We start from the raw sequence: 13,349 nt of genomic DNA, 5'->3' as shown, positions 1-13,349 counted from the left end.
TTAGTTTTCTCATGGGCTTTGATGCTTTCCCCTGCCCAATGCCATTACTGTCTTTCAAAGGACCTCCTAATCTTCCCTTCCTAACGCTGCTTCCCTCCTGCCCAGATTGTTTTTGGATGCTGTCATAATTCAGTCCAGAAAGATTAAAAACTCCGTAAATCCAGCCAGAATGGTAACGCACTAAGAGCATTTGTCTCCCAGGGTCAGAATGTTCGCAAAGTTATTCACAGCTCCAGGTACAAGGACACGACCTAGTTTAATTGGGATCAGAAGATGGTGTTAGATCCATGCAGATAATTAAAATGAAGCTGAAGCTTTGAGGATTAAAAATACCCTGGAAGTTTTTAGAGAGGCTAAAAGGAAACATCAACCATTAGCCAGGCTGAAGAGGGAGAGGGCTAAGGATTGACAGACAAAAATGAAGGTAAAGAAAGCTTAATACACGTGCCTGAGTTTTGCGGACAAATGGTGATGCAGCCCACATTGAGATTTAAGACCCGCAGCCCCCACCATGTCTCTGTGGCTGTATAGTGACCCAGACTCTGTGAAAATTGGGTATTGCCAGGGATAACAAAGTCTACAAATAGGGTTGGTGACACCCTGATGGATGTCTCTTCAAAAAAAACCTTTTCCTGCATCAGTCTAATTAAATTTGACATCCTGTGACTGGGTGTGGCTTCTGAAGAACATCCAATGTTACATTTAGTCAGTATTCCAATATTGTATCCATGCCAGTCTGCTGTTACAGCTTCTGTTAGGATAAGGAGCCTCTTTGGCACTGGTCATGGGTCCAAGTAAGTTCTGTGCACCTCTGTCTGCAGATGTTGCTGCGTAAATACTGGGAAACTGGCATAGAGTGCTTCCGTCTGCAGCCTGGTATCTTCATTCTGCCACATTGCTTCCCCGAGAAAACTGAGCTGGGGGATTCTCACTGGGGAAACTGGTAGGACGTGGAGAAAATAATGGGAGAACTGGACAATGGCTCATGGAAATGTCAATGGCAAAGAAAAGAATTCCAGGCGTGGCCTGAACAGAGTCCCCTTTACGTCATGGAACCCATTAAATGAATTTCCAGCCCCTAGGACACCTAATTCAAAGGCACATCCTCCGCCATCAGGTGCACTGCTTGAACACATGTTGGGAAACTCACCCCCCAGCCCTCCCCACTCCTCTACTCGGAAGGCAATAGTGTAGTGGTGATATCACTGGACTGGTAATCCAGAGGCCCAGCCTAATGTTCTGGATTGCTCTCAATGCCATTGTTTCAAACCCCACCATGGCAACTGGTGGAATTTGAATTCAATTAATAAATCTGGAATCTAAATCTAGTCTCAGTGATGGTGGCCATGACAACCACCATCAATTATTATAAAAACCCATCTGGTTCACTAATGTCCTTTAGGGAAGGAAATCTGCTTTCCTTACCCGGTCTAGCCTACATGTGACTCTTAACTGCCCTCTGAAATGGTCTAATAAGTCACTCAGTTCAAGGGCAATTAGGGATGGGTAACAAATGCTGGCCTTGCCAGCGATGCCCACAGCCCATGAAAGAAAACAAATCAATATTTAATTGAAGTTGCCCCTACTTTAGCCGAGTGCACAATTTGGGACTGGATGTGTTTCTTTTTGCAACCAGCTTAACAGCTATTAATGAAGGAAATTGGCCATTGTCTTTTCCATGAGGAGCAATACTTTTCGGTTATCTAATAATGACTCTGATACACAACAATTTGCTGAATTCCATCATAAGGTCAGAAGTGGGGATGTTCGCTGATGATTGCACAATATTCAGCACCATTCGTGACTCCTCAGTTACTGAAACAGTCCATGTCCAAACACAGCAAGACATGGATACTATCCAGACTTGGGCTGACAAGTGGCAAATAACATTCGTGCCACATAAGTGTCAGGCAATGACCATTTTCAACAAGGGAGAATCCACCCATCATCCCTTGATGTTCAATAGCATTACCATTACTGAATCCCCCACTATCAACACCCTGGGGGTTACCATTGACCAGAAACTGAACTGGACTAGCCATATAAATACTGTGGCTACAAGAACAGGAAGAGGTTAGGAATCCTGTGACAAGTAACTCACCTCCTGACTCCCCAAAGCCTGTCCACCATCAACAAGGCACAAGTCAGGAGTGTGATGGAATACTCCCCATTTGCCTGGATGAGTGCAACTCTCACAACACTCAAGAAGCTTGACACTGTCCAGGACAAAGCAGCTCACTTGTTTGGCACCATGTCCACAAACGTTCACTCCCTCCACCAACAATTTACAGTAGCAGCAGTGTGTATCACCTACAAGATGCAATGCAGGAATTCACCAAAGCTCCTTAGGCAGCACCTTCCAAACCCACAACCACTACCACCTGGAAGGACAAGGGCAGCAGATAGTTGGGAACACCACCACCTGCAAGTTCCCCTCCAAGCCACTCACCATTCTGACTTGGAAATATATCGCCGTCCCTTCACTGTCACTGGGTCAAAATCCTGGAACTCCCTCCCTAACAGCACTGTGGGTGTACCTACACCACATGGTGTGCAGCGGTTTAAGAAGGCAGCTCACCACCACCTTCTCAAGGGCAACAAGGGACAGGCAATAAATGCTGGCCGAGCCAGCGAAGCCCACATCCCGTGAATGAATAAAGAAAAATTCCCTAACCGCTCCACCCTTTGAATATTGAATAGGTTAATTTGAGGAAAGGCTGTTAATGAAAGGAGGCGTTGCAGAAATCAACTTGTTACTTTATCTTCTTCCAGCTCCTCAGTTCTCTGTTTTTACAATGAGAACATCAAAGCTGTTGACACCAAGCAATCCAAACAGTTGAAAGCTCTAACAATTGCATCTATTTATTGTAAATGACAAATGACAGGAGCAGCTGCTTCATCGCATTCTGTGGAAGCAAAATCACTGTCAGAGAAGTTGCTCAATAATCTGACTACAACCATTCATCCTAGGTGGCAGAAAGGACTTTTTGTCACAACCAAAACTCCATGAAAAAATAACTGAGCAAGTATTGCAACTTTGCACACTTCATGAAGTGGTTGTGACCGATCCAATCATACCAAGAATGGCAGCCATTCATGATAAATTAACAACCACATGTAAGTGACATCTCGATGGTTAAGAACAACAACGGCTTCTATTTATATAGCCCCTTTCACGTAATGAAACATTCCAAGGTACTTCAGAGGAGTGTTACAAATAACACTGAGCCACATGGGGCGATATGAGGTCAGATGATCAAAAGCTTGGTCAAAGAGGTAGGTTTTAAATTGTCATTTTGTAGGACAGAACTTGAGTGTTGCTGAAAAAAGAGACATGTCGAAGATTTTTGTCTTGCACTCATCAGGACACCTCCCAATAATACCACTATAAGGGGGAAACCAACAATTTCCCCCTTGTATTGGTATTCTTGTGAATGTCCTGATGAGTGCAAGGCAAAAAGTTTTGACATGTCTCTTTTTTTCAGCAACACTCAGGTAGGTTTTAAGGAACTTCTTTTATTTATTATTTCATGGGATCTGCATGTCACTGGCCAAGCCAGCATTTGCTGCCCATCCTTAATTGCCCTTGAACTAAGAAGCAGTTAAGAGTCAACCACCTTGCCATAGCATGTAGGCCAGACCAGGAAAGGACAGCAGATTTCCTTCCCTAAAGGACATTAGTGAACCAGATGAGTTTTTACAACAATCAATGATAGTTTCATGGTCTCTATTACTTTCAAATCCAGATTAAATTTATATTTCACCATGGTGGGATTTGAACCCATGTTAGCCTAACACCTTGCCCAGCACATTAGCCTGGGCTCCTGGATTACTAGCTCAGTGACATTACCATTACACCACCATGTCCCTCCAAAGAACATAACCAACTTTTATACAGGTGCATTTTTTATATCGGTGCATTAAACCTGTAACAAATTATTTTGCTTGTGAAAAATTAGAAGTAATCTTTAGTTATAAATCTTTTCTGTTGAAATATGGTCAAATAAATAAGCATATCCCATGTTCTGATAACCCTCTTTAGTAATGAACTTTATCTGAATCACTCTCCTCGCTGTCTAAATTATAAAGTTAAATTGATGATTATTTGCCACTGACTCTCCAATCAGAGGACTTACTCTCCTTATTCACTATCAAAACTCTTCATCTAAAACAAAAACTTCTATTAAATCTTCCTTTGACATTCTTCCAATGGAAACAGTCCCAAGGTTTTTGGGATCTCCTTAATTTCCCATCCTGGTGAATCCACAATCTCTGCTATCTGTGGGATTTAATGGCCTTTCTATAGTGGGACTTGAGCATACACCCAGTTTCTAACTGTGCCCTGACCAATGTTTCACAGACTCTCAGAATCTTTACAGTGCAGAAGGAGGCCATTCAGCCCATCGAATCTGCACTGCCTCTCTGAAAGAGCATTCCACCCTGTCCCACTCCCCTGCCTTTATCCCCGTAACCTTGCACATTCTTTTCTTTCCAGGTAGCAATCCAATTCCCTTTTGAATAACTCAAACGAACCTACCTCCACCACCCTCTCAGGAAGTTCGTTCCAGACTCCAACTGCCCTCTGGGTGAAAAAATTTTTCCTTACATTACATTAACTCCTTTTGCCAATTACTTTGAATCTGTGCCCTCTAGTTCTTGATGCTCTCTTGAGTGGGAACAGCTTCTCACTATTTACCCTGTCCATACCCCTCAGGATCTTGAATACCTCTAATAAGTCTCCTCTCAGCCTTCTTTTCTCCAAGGAAAACAGTCCCAACCTCTCCAATCTATCCTCATAACTACAGTTCTTTATCACTGGAATCATTCTTGTGAATCTCCTCTGTACTCTCTCTAATGCTTTCACATCCTTCCTCAAGTATTGCACCTAGAACTGGACGCAGTGCTCCAGATGAGGCCTAACTAGAGTCTTATACAAGTTCAACATGATTTCTTTACTCATATCATACAATAAACCTGCATAAAGCTGTTTTTTAAGGAGATGAATTGATTTATTTTTTCAAAGTATTTTAAATAAAATGAATGATATTCTTTGCATCTGTAGCCCATCCCTAATAGCCCTTGAACTGAATGGCCTGCTAGGCTATTTCACAGAAAAGTTAAGAGAGAACCATATTGCTGTGGATTTCTTAAAGGAAGATAGAGGGGGAGGAGAGATTTGGGGAGAGTATTCCAGAGCTCAGGGCTCAGGCAACTTTAGACACGGCCACCAATAGTGGAGCGATTAAAATTGGGGATGCTCAAGAGGCCAGAATTGGATGAACGCAGAGATCTCAGTGGGCTGCGGGGCTGGAGAAGTTTGCAGAGTTGGCGCCATGGAGGGATTTGAAAATGTTGTTGTTGATTACTGAGAATTAAGAATCTGGGATTACTGAAAGTATAATCATTAAAAGTAAATTACATTTTTGTTGTTCTCTTGCTGTTCATTAATAGGCACCAACTTCACCACATTTTGCTGGGGGTCAATTAGGTTTCAGATGAAATTGGCAAGCTGAGATATACCTGGGCCAGACACTGGTTGCGCACGAGTCATTGTGCAACAGGTAGCACCAACATATGGCGGGATGCAGAAATTAACTCACTAAGATACGACCTTGAATTTTTGAATGGGGCCCAGGTTTCTGCTGAAAAGCTGGTCAGCAAAGGAGGCACAAAACACTAGACGATCTCGCAGCAATAAAACAAAACAGCAAATCTCAACTAAAACCAAAAACAGATCTGTTGCAGGATGAGCATATAACTGGCAAATGAATTTCAACATATATGACTGTGGGGCATTGCATTTTGGCAAGAAAAATAAGGAGGTTGCACACTACTTAGAAAATAAGAATCTAAATGGGGTAGAGAAGCAAAGGGGATCTCAGAATACAAGTACATAAATCACTAAAAATAGTGAACACGGGTTAACAAGGCCACAAAAGTAAAACAAACCAAGCACTAGGCTTCATTTCAAGAGAGTTAGAATTGAAAAGTAGGGAAACTATACTAAACCTGTATCGAACCTTGGTTAGACCACACTTAGAGTACTGCGTACAGCTCTGGTTGTCACATTATATAAAAGGCTATCAAGGCAGTGGAGAGGTTGCTAAAAACGATTTAGCTGGGTGATACCAGAAATGAGAGGATATGATCAGGAAAGGATTGACAGGCTGGGCCTCTTTTCTCTTGAAAACAGCAAAGTGACCTAGGTCTTTGAACTTATTTGATCGAGTGCAAAATCCTGCAGATGCTGGAAATCTGAAATAAAAGCAGAAAATGCTGGAAAAGCTCAGCAGGTCTGGCAGCATCTGTGGAGAGAGAAACAGAGTTAAAGTTTCGAATCTCTTTGACTCTTCTTCAGAGAGAATGGCTGTGAGAATGTTTCCTCTTATATAGAAGAGCATAACTAGAGGCCATCAATATAAGATAGTTGCTAATTAATCAAATAAGGAATTCAGATGAAGAAACCTCTTTACTCAGGGAGCAGCGAGAATGTGGAACTCGCTCCCACAGGAATTAGTGGAGGCATTTAAGGGGAAGCTAGATAAGCATATGAGGGAGAAAGCAATGAAGGGCTAGACTGGTAATGTTATTGGAGGAGGGAGTAGGGAGGGCTCTAGTGGATTGTAAATGTCGGCATGGCTTTTTTGGGCCAAATGGCCTGTTTGTGCACTGAATGTAATTCTACGTAATCTAAAACCGTAGCTAAAGAGACTTCTCTTTATTCTTCTCGAGATTTGGGATCATAACTTCAGCAGCACACCAACATCTCTTCATGGTAACTTACTGGCCATCCCTAATAGAGGGCATTAAGAATCAGCCACTTAGTGGAGTCATGTGTTGGAGAGATCAGGCAGAGATGGCAGAGTCCCTTCTCTGAATAATGATAAAAAGCGCGATAAACAGATTGATTAACTACTGCTAACGTTAACCATTAATCATCAACCACTGTTTCAACACCAGGATTATTACTAAAAGTAATATTAAACCACATTGAAAAGCCATTATGCCGAAGCGTTTGAATTTGACTTACGTTATTTTTTGCATTGGGGTTCATTGCTATGGTTCCACAAATCTCCTCTCCCCTCTTCACTGTCAGGCAGTCTTCCAAGTAAAACACAGTCTGTTTCCAGTGCGTATATGGAGCATCAGGAGCTACAGAACAGTTGCAAGTCAGCAATGCTATTACCAATTTTAAAAAAAGCACTCTCCAAATGTTTGAGATGGTTAAACTTCACTCAGCATCCAAAGTCCTGGAAAACAATCAACTACAATTTATTCAAATCAGGCCAGAAATAGAAACAGAAAATTTACGGCACGGAATGAGGTCATTCGGTCCATCCCTTCTGTGCCAGCTCTTGGCCAACAGCCTGTATTTTTTTAAATGTGATGAGGGTTTCTGCCTTTCCCACCCTTTCAGACGGTGAGTTCCAGACTCCCACCACCCTCTTGGTGAAAAACGCTTTCCTCAACTCCCCTCTAATCCTTCTTACTTTAAATCTATGACCCCTGACCTCTCCGCTAATGGAGGCAGGTCCTTCCTATCCACACTAATTGGGCACCTCATAACCTCCCAACTGTTCTCCAAGGAAAACAGTCCCAACTTCTCCAATATAGCTGCATAACTGAGGTTCCTCATCCCTGGAACCATTCTTGTGAATCTTTTCTGCATCCTCTAATACCTTCACATCCTTCCTAAAATGTAGTGCCCAGAACTGGACCCATTACTGCAGTTGAAGCCAAACCAATGTTTTATACAGTTTTAACATAACTTTCTTGCTCTTGTACTCTAGGTCCCTACTAATAAAGCCTAGGATACTGGAGGCCTTATTATCCACTATCTCAACCTGTCCTGCCACCTTCAATGACTTTTGCACACATACATCCAGGTCCCTCTGCTACTGCACCCCATTTAGAGTTGTACCTGTTACTTTAAATTGCCTCTCCATGTTCTTCCTACCAAAATGAATCACTTCATATTTTTCTGCATTGAATTTCATCTTTTTTTTTCTATTCATTCATGGGATGTGGGCATCACTGGCTGGGCCAGCATTTATTGCCCATCCCTAATTGCCCTTGAGAAGGTGGTGGTGATCTGTCACTTGTCTGCCCATTTCACCAACCTGTCTATGTCCTTTTGAAATCCTACGTTATTCTCCTCATGGTTCATAATAGTTCCAAGTTATGTATCATCTGCAAATTTTGAAATTGTGCCCTGTACACCAAGGTTTAGATCATTAATATATATCAGGAAAAGCAGGGGTCCTAACACTGACCCCTGGGGGAACTCCATTATAAACCTTCCTCCAGTCTGAAAAACACTGTTCATCACTACTCTCTGTTTCCTGTCACTCAAGCAATTTCATACCCATGTTGCTACTGCCCCTTTTATTCCATGAGCTATAACTTGGCTCACAAGTCCGTTATGTGGCACTTTATCAAATGGAAGCCCATGTATACCACATCAACAGCATTGCCACCATCAACCCTCTGTGTTACCTCATCAAAAAAACTCCAACAAGTTAGTTAAACATGATTCGCCCTGACCTGGCTTTCCTTAATTAACCGGCATTCAATAGAGGCATTTAAAATTGTGTAGGGTTTTGATAGATCAAGCCGGGGGAATTTGTTTCCTGTGGCAAGTGGGTCAGTAAGCAAAGGTTGTAGGCTTAAAAAAATTGACAAAGGAACTAGAGGGGAAATGGGGAGAAATTTCTTCACACAGTGGGCTGTTAACATCGGGAATGCAGTATGTAGCTGAAAGGGTGATGGAATCAGATTCAATAGGAACTTTGAAAAGGCAATTGGACATGGGTTTGAAGAGGACTAACTTGCAGGATCATGGGGGGAAGCAAGGATGAGGGACAAGACTGGACACCTCGTTCAAAGAGCCAGCAGAGGAACACTGGACATTCTCCTGTGCTGTAGAATTCTATGACTGTCTATGAGGAAAAGTTACAGTTCACCTGGATCATGAGCATTCTAGTTTCCAAAGCTGTTTGATTGAAGTGAAATACAGCAATTGTTGACAATTACCTGTAGAAAATCCAGTTTTCTTGTGACATTTTGTAAACTCAATGTTGAAATATGTGACCAAAGCATGTACGTATTCATTGCGCTGAACTTGGAGACAGAATGTGGAAGTAAACGACAGGTCCTCAGTCTTTACATTGTAGATATCCACCTCCTAGATGGAGAAACATCAGTTATTTCTCAATGTAGTTCACCAACCTCGTTCACCTCCGTTCAAAAATTAAACCAAGTATTTTATTGACATTTTGACCCCAAATTACTGGGGGCTGCTTTCAAGGGGATGATGGAAATCGATCTGTAGTGGTTGGGGGGAGACAAGACCATAAGACCATAAGATTTAGGAGCAGAAGTAGGCCATTCGGCCCATCGAGTCTGCTCTGTCATTCAATGAGATCATGGCTGATCTGATAATCCTTTACTGATTAAAAATCTGTCTATCTCAGCCTTGAATATACTTAACGACCCAGCCTCTACAGCCTCCTGCGGTAAAGAATTCCACAGATTCACTACCCTCTCAGAGAAGAAATTCCTCCTCATCTCTGTTTTAAATGGGTGCCCCCTTACTCTGAGATTATGCCCTCTGGTCCTAGACTTTCCCACAAGGGGAAACAACCTCTCAGCATCTACCCTTGTCAAGCCCCCTAAGAATCTTATGTTTCAATAAGGTCACCCATGTCCCATGAAAGAATAGGAAAAAAAAGATGAAATTCAATGCAGAAAAATATGAAGTGATTCATTTTGGTAGGAAGAACATGGAGTTTGTTTCCCCAATTCCTATCTAGATTATGAGGGGGATAAACCAGCAAATATGGGGTAGTATAGGTTCCACATCAAGTAGATCGCATACAGATCGATTTCCATGCAGGAATTCACCAAGGCTCCTTAGACAGCACCTTCCAAACCCATGACCGCTACCATCAGGAAGGACCAGGGCAGCAGACACATGGGAATACCACCACCTGGAAGTTCTCCTCCAAGCCACTCACCATCCTGACTTGGAAATATATCACCGTTCCTTCACTGTCGCTGGGTCAAAATCCTGGAACTCCCTCCCTAACAGCGTTGTGGGTGTACCTACACCACATGGACTGCAGCGGTTCAAGAAGGCAGCTCACCACCACCTTCTCAAGGACAACTAGGGATGGGCAATAAATGCTGGCCCAGCCAGTAAGCCCACATCCCATGAACGAATAAGAAAAAAATTAACATAATTTTGTTGTCTTAACCAAACCGATTATTACAAAGGAGGCTCACCACACCTTGATGAGACAAGCATTGGTCACAACTTGTTTGGGATCCACAATGTCCACTAGAGGTTCCTTTATGGCAACATTCCTGATGCATGTCATGTCGAAACCATAAACGTTTTCCCACCCTAAAATAAAGGAGACACAGAAAATCAACTCCAATGCTAGGCATGAGCAGAAAACAAAGGGAGGAAACTGGGTTACTGTCACATGGAGGGGTTTGGTGCTGGGGGGAGATGTTGTGACAGGATTGCGCATGGAGAGGGTGAATAGATACGGAGGGGGTGAGAGGATTAGGGATTTATTTCTCATTGCTGTTTGTGGGATCTTAGCGCACACACACCGAATGCTGAATTGCCCTACATTATACAACAGTGTGTACGCTTCTAAAGCACTCCATTGGCTGTAAATCGTTTGGGAATGTCCTGAGTGGCTGGAAGCTGTGATTGTAAATGCAAATACTCCCTTTCTTCCTTTAGGTTCAAATCCCCCTCACTTTAGCGATCCCAGTCTCGGCTGTGCTACTGGGAGATGAAGTTTCTCCTTGTGGGGGAGTCCAGAACCAGGGGGCACATTTAAAAATGAGAGGTCTCTCACGTAAGACTGAGATGAGGAGAATTTCTTTTTCTCAGATGGTTGTTAGCCTGTGGAATTCTCTCTCCCAGAGAACGTGAAGGCTGAGTCATTGAATACGCTCAAGGCTGGGTTAGATTTTTGATCTACAAGGCAGTCATGCATCATAGGGGGCAGGCAGGAAAGTGGAGTTGAGGCCACAATCCAATCGGCCATAATCTTACCGAATGGCAGAGCAGGCTCCAAGGGCCGAATGGCCTACTCCTGCTCCTGATTCTTGTGTCCTTGTCGGAAAGGTCCCAAACAGAGACCAGGTGGGATGGACAGTGTTCCTCAGGTCACTCTTACACACCTGCCAGAGCCATGTATCTCCACATGGGCAGCAAAGAATGTGTCCCTCAGACCAGCTCTGAACATTAGCAGTGTGTGATTTTAGCTGGTGGCGAAACCATGGGGACTATAAAGGATGCCCAGATTCAGGTCTTCAATTATGATAGTGGAAACACAGGAAGATGTGAATGCGCAACATTCAGGCGTGATCTTACAGTGAATTTTGAAGTCCTTGTACTGTCGATCTTCAATAGCGACGATGTACAGTGTGGCTCGATCTGGGAACATCAGCCCTCCAGGTTTCTGTTGGTGAATTTTGGGGAAATGGATGTCGTAATCTATTCACCTGATAAAGATATCACATTTTGAACTGCACATACAAAGCAGAATCCAACCCGCATCTGTTGCATACTTTTACTGTTATCTACTCAACTATCACAACCCAGGTTTTACTTCCTGAAAGACCCTGTAGCCGACAGCAATGACATTGGGTAACACTTCCAGACTGAATCACACATCTGCCTGCTCAGCTGGATGCAAAAGATCCCATGACACTACATCAAAGAGGAGCAGGGGAGTTCTCCCAGCGTCCTGGCCAATATTCACCCCTCAATCAACATCACAGAAAACAGATTATCTGTTCATTGCTGTTTGTGGGAGCTTGCTGTGCATACATTGGCTGCTGTGTTTCCTACATTATGACAGTGACTACACTTGATAATGCACTTAAATGGCTGTCTGGTGCTTTGAGACATCCCGAGGCGCTTTACAAATGCAAGTCTTTCTTTCCCAACAACTGAACTCTTATGCCGAATCTGCCTGCTTTTGTTTTTGCACTTTTATAGTAAGAAGCCAGAGCTCAATAATCCCATCTGTAATACAGTGCGAAAGCAACTGTCTCTTCCGGGTCACTTAAGATGCAGTACACTTACCAGCCACTTATCCCGTGCAAAAATAACTGTATTAAGCATTGATTCATAGAAGAGGCTGTATCCCATCCATTCACTGATTATGATGTCGACTTTATCCACAGGCAGTTCAACTTCCTCCACTTTACCATTAAATATAGTGATTACTGTAAAACAGTCCATACAGTTCTCTGCTTAATTGTAAAAGATATTTTTAATTTTTAAAAGCTTTTTTCTTTCACAGGATGTGGGAGTCACCGGCAAGGCCAGCATCTGTTGCCCATCCCTAATTGCCCTTGAACTGAATGGCTTGTTGGGCCATTTCAGAGGGCAGTTAAGGGTCAACCACATTGGCTGTGGGGTCTGGTGTCACATGTAGGCCAGACCGGGTAAGGACGGCAGATTTCCTTCCCTAAAGGACAGTAGTGAACCAGGTGGGTTTTTACAACAATTGATGAAAGTTTCATGGTCAACATTACTGAGACTAGCTTTCAATTCCAGGTTTTTTTTAAGAGTTGAATTTAAATTCCATCAGTTGCCAATGGTGGGATGTGAGCTCGTATCCCCAGAGCGTTAGGATGGACCCTCTGAATTACATGTCCAATGATGTTACCACCATCCTCCCCGCCCCTATAACACAGCATCATCAGCCATAATATAGAATGGCTTTTTGAAAATCCTCACAGTGATTGCAACATAAGAATATGGACACCAAAAGGTTACTATTGAATATAACTGTAATTAAAAATGAGCTCCTCACAGCACAATTAGTCTTTTTATGAGACAAAGATTCCCTTTCAACTTAAAATTAGAAACAATTTCTCCTTACAAAATAATTGATGATGAAATACACCATTTAAAATATTTAATTTAACAAGAGAAAAATCTCAAATTAATCTTCTGATCAATGCAAGAAAATATGAAATTATTTTGATCATTTCAACAGTGTAACTCACGAATATGCAACGTATTTGTAAAAACACAATTGTGTTCGTTAAGTCGCTTACTATTGTCCAAGTGGTTTGCTTTGATGATCTTCTCTGAATAATCAGAGATACTGGAACATTCAATCTGAAGAATTAAGAGAAACACAAAATAAGAGCGTTTGAGCACTGAAATATCTCTCCGCATTGTACTTATTTAAGCACAGGTAATTCCCCCTGTGACTTTAAAGATAGCCCACTCATTCCCAGAGCAACAAGAGCATTATTTAAAGTCTGTAATCATCACTCTGCCGCCAGGGAGTGAGAGTAAAATCAGG

At 42.6% G+C, this 13,349-nt stretch overlaps 1 protein-coding gene across 1 annotated transcript in view; it reads right to left on the bottom strand.

Moving 5' to 3' along the window:
- The window catches only part of prmt8b (protein arginine methyltransferase 8b), a 40,489-nt gene that overhangs the window by 4,104 nt on the left and 23,036 nt on the right, over positions 1-13,349 (bottom strand). Inside the window, exons 3-8 of the mRNA XM_078567722.1 lie at positions 13,096-13,159; positions 12,113-12,255; positions 11,396-11,483; positions 10,290-10,405; positions 9,034-9,184; positions 7,031-7,152 (exon numbers count right to left, since the gene is read on the bottom strand). Of these exons, the coding sequence (XP_078423848.1) occupies positions 7,031-7,152; positions 9,034-9,184; positions 10,290-10,405; positions 11,396-11,483; positions 12,113-12,255; positions 13,096-13,159 (684 nt within the window). The remainder of the gene's footprint in view (positions 1-7,030; positions 7,153-9,033; positions 9,185-10,289; positions 10,406-11,395; positions 11,484-12,112; positions 12,256-13,095; positions 13,160-13,349) is intronic.

This window comes from Cetorhinus maximus, chromosome 22 (genome assembly GCF_964194155.1).
Source record: "Cetorhinus maximus chromosome 22, sCetMax3.hap1.1, whole genome shotgun sequence".
In the NCBI taxonomy this organism is placed as follows: Eukaryota; Metazoa; Chordata; class Chondrichthyes; order Lamniformes; family Cetorhinidae; genus Cetorhinus; species Cetorhinus maximus.
Note: the sequence above shows the minus strand (reverse complement) of the source record. Positions and strands in the feature narration are given on the sequence as shown.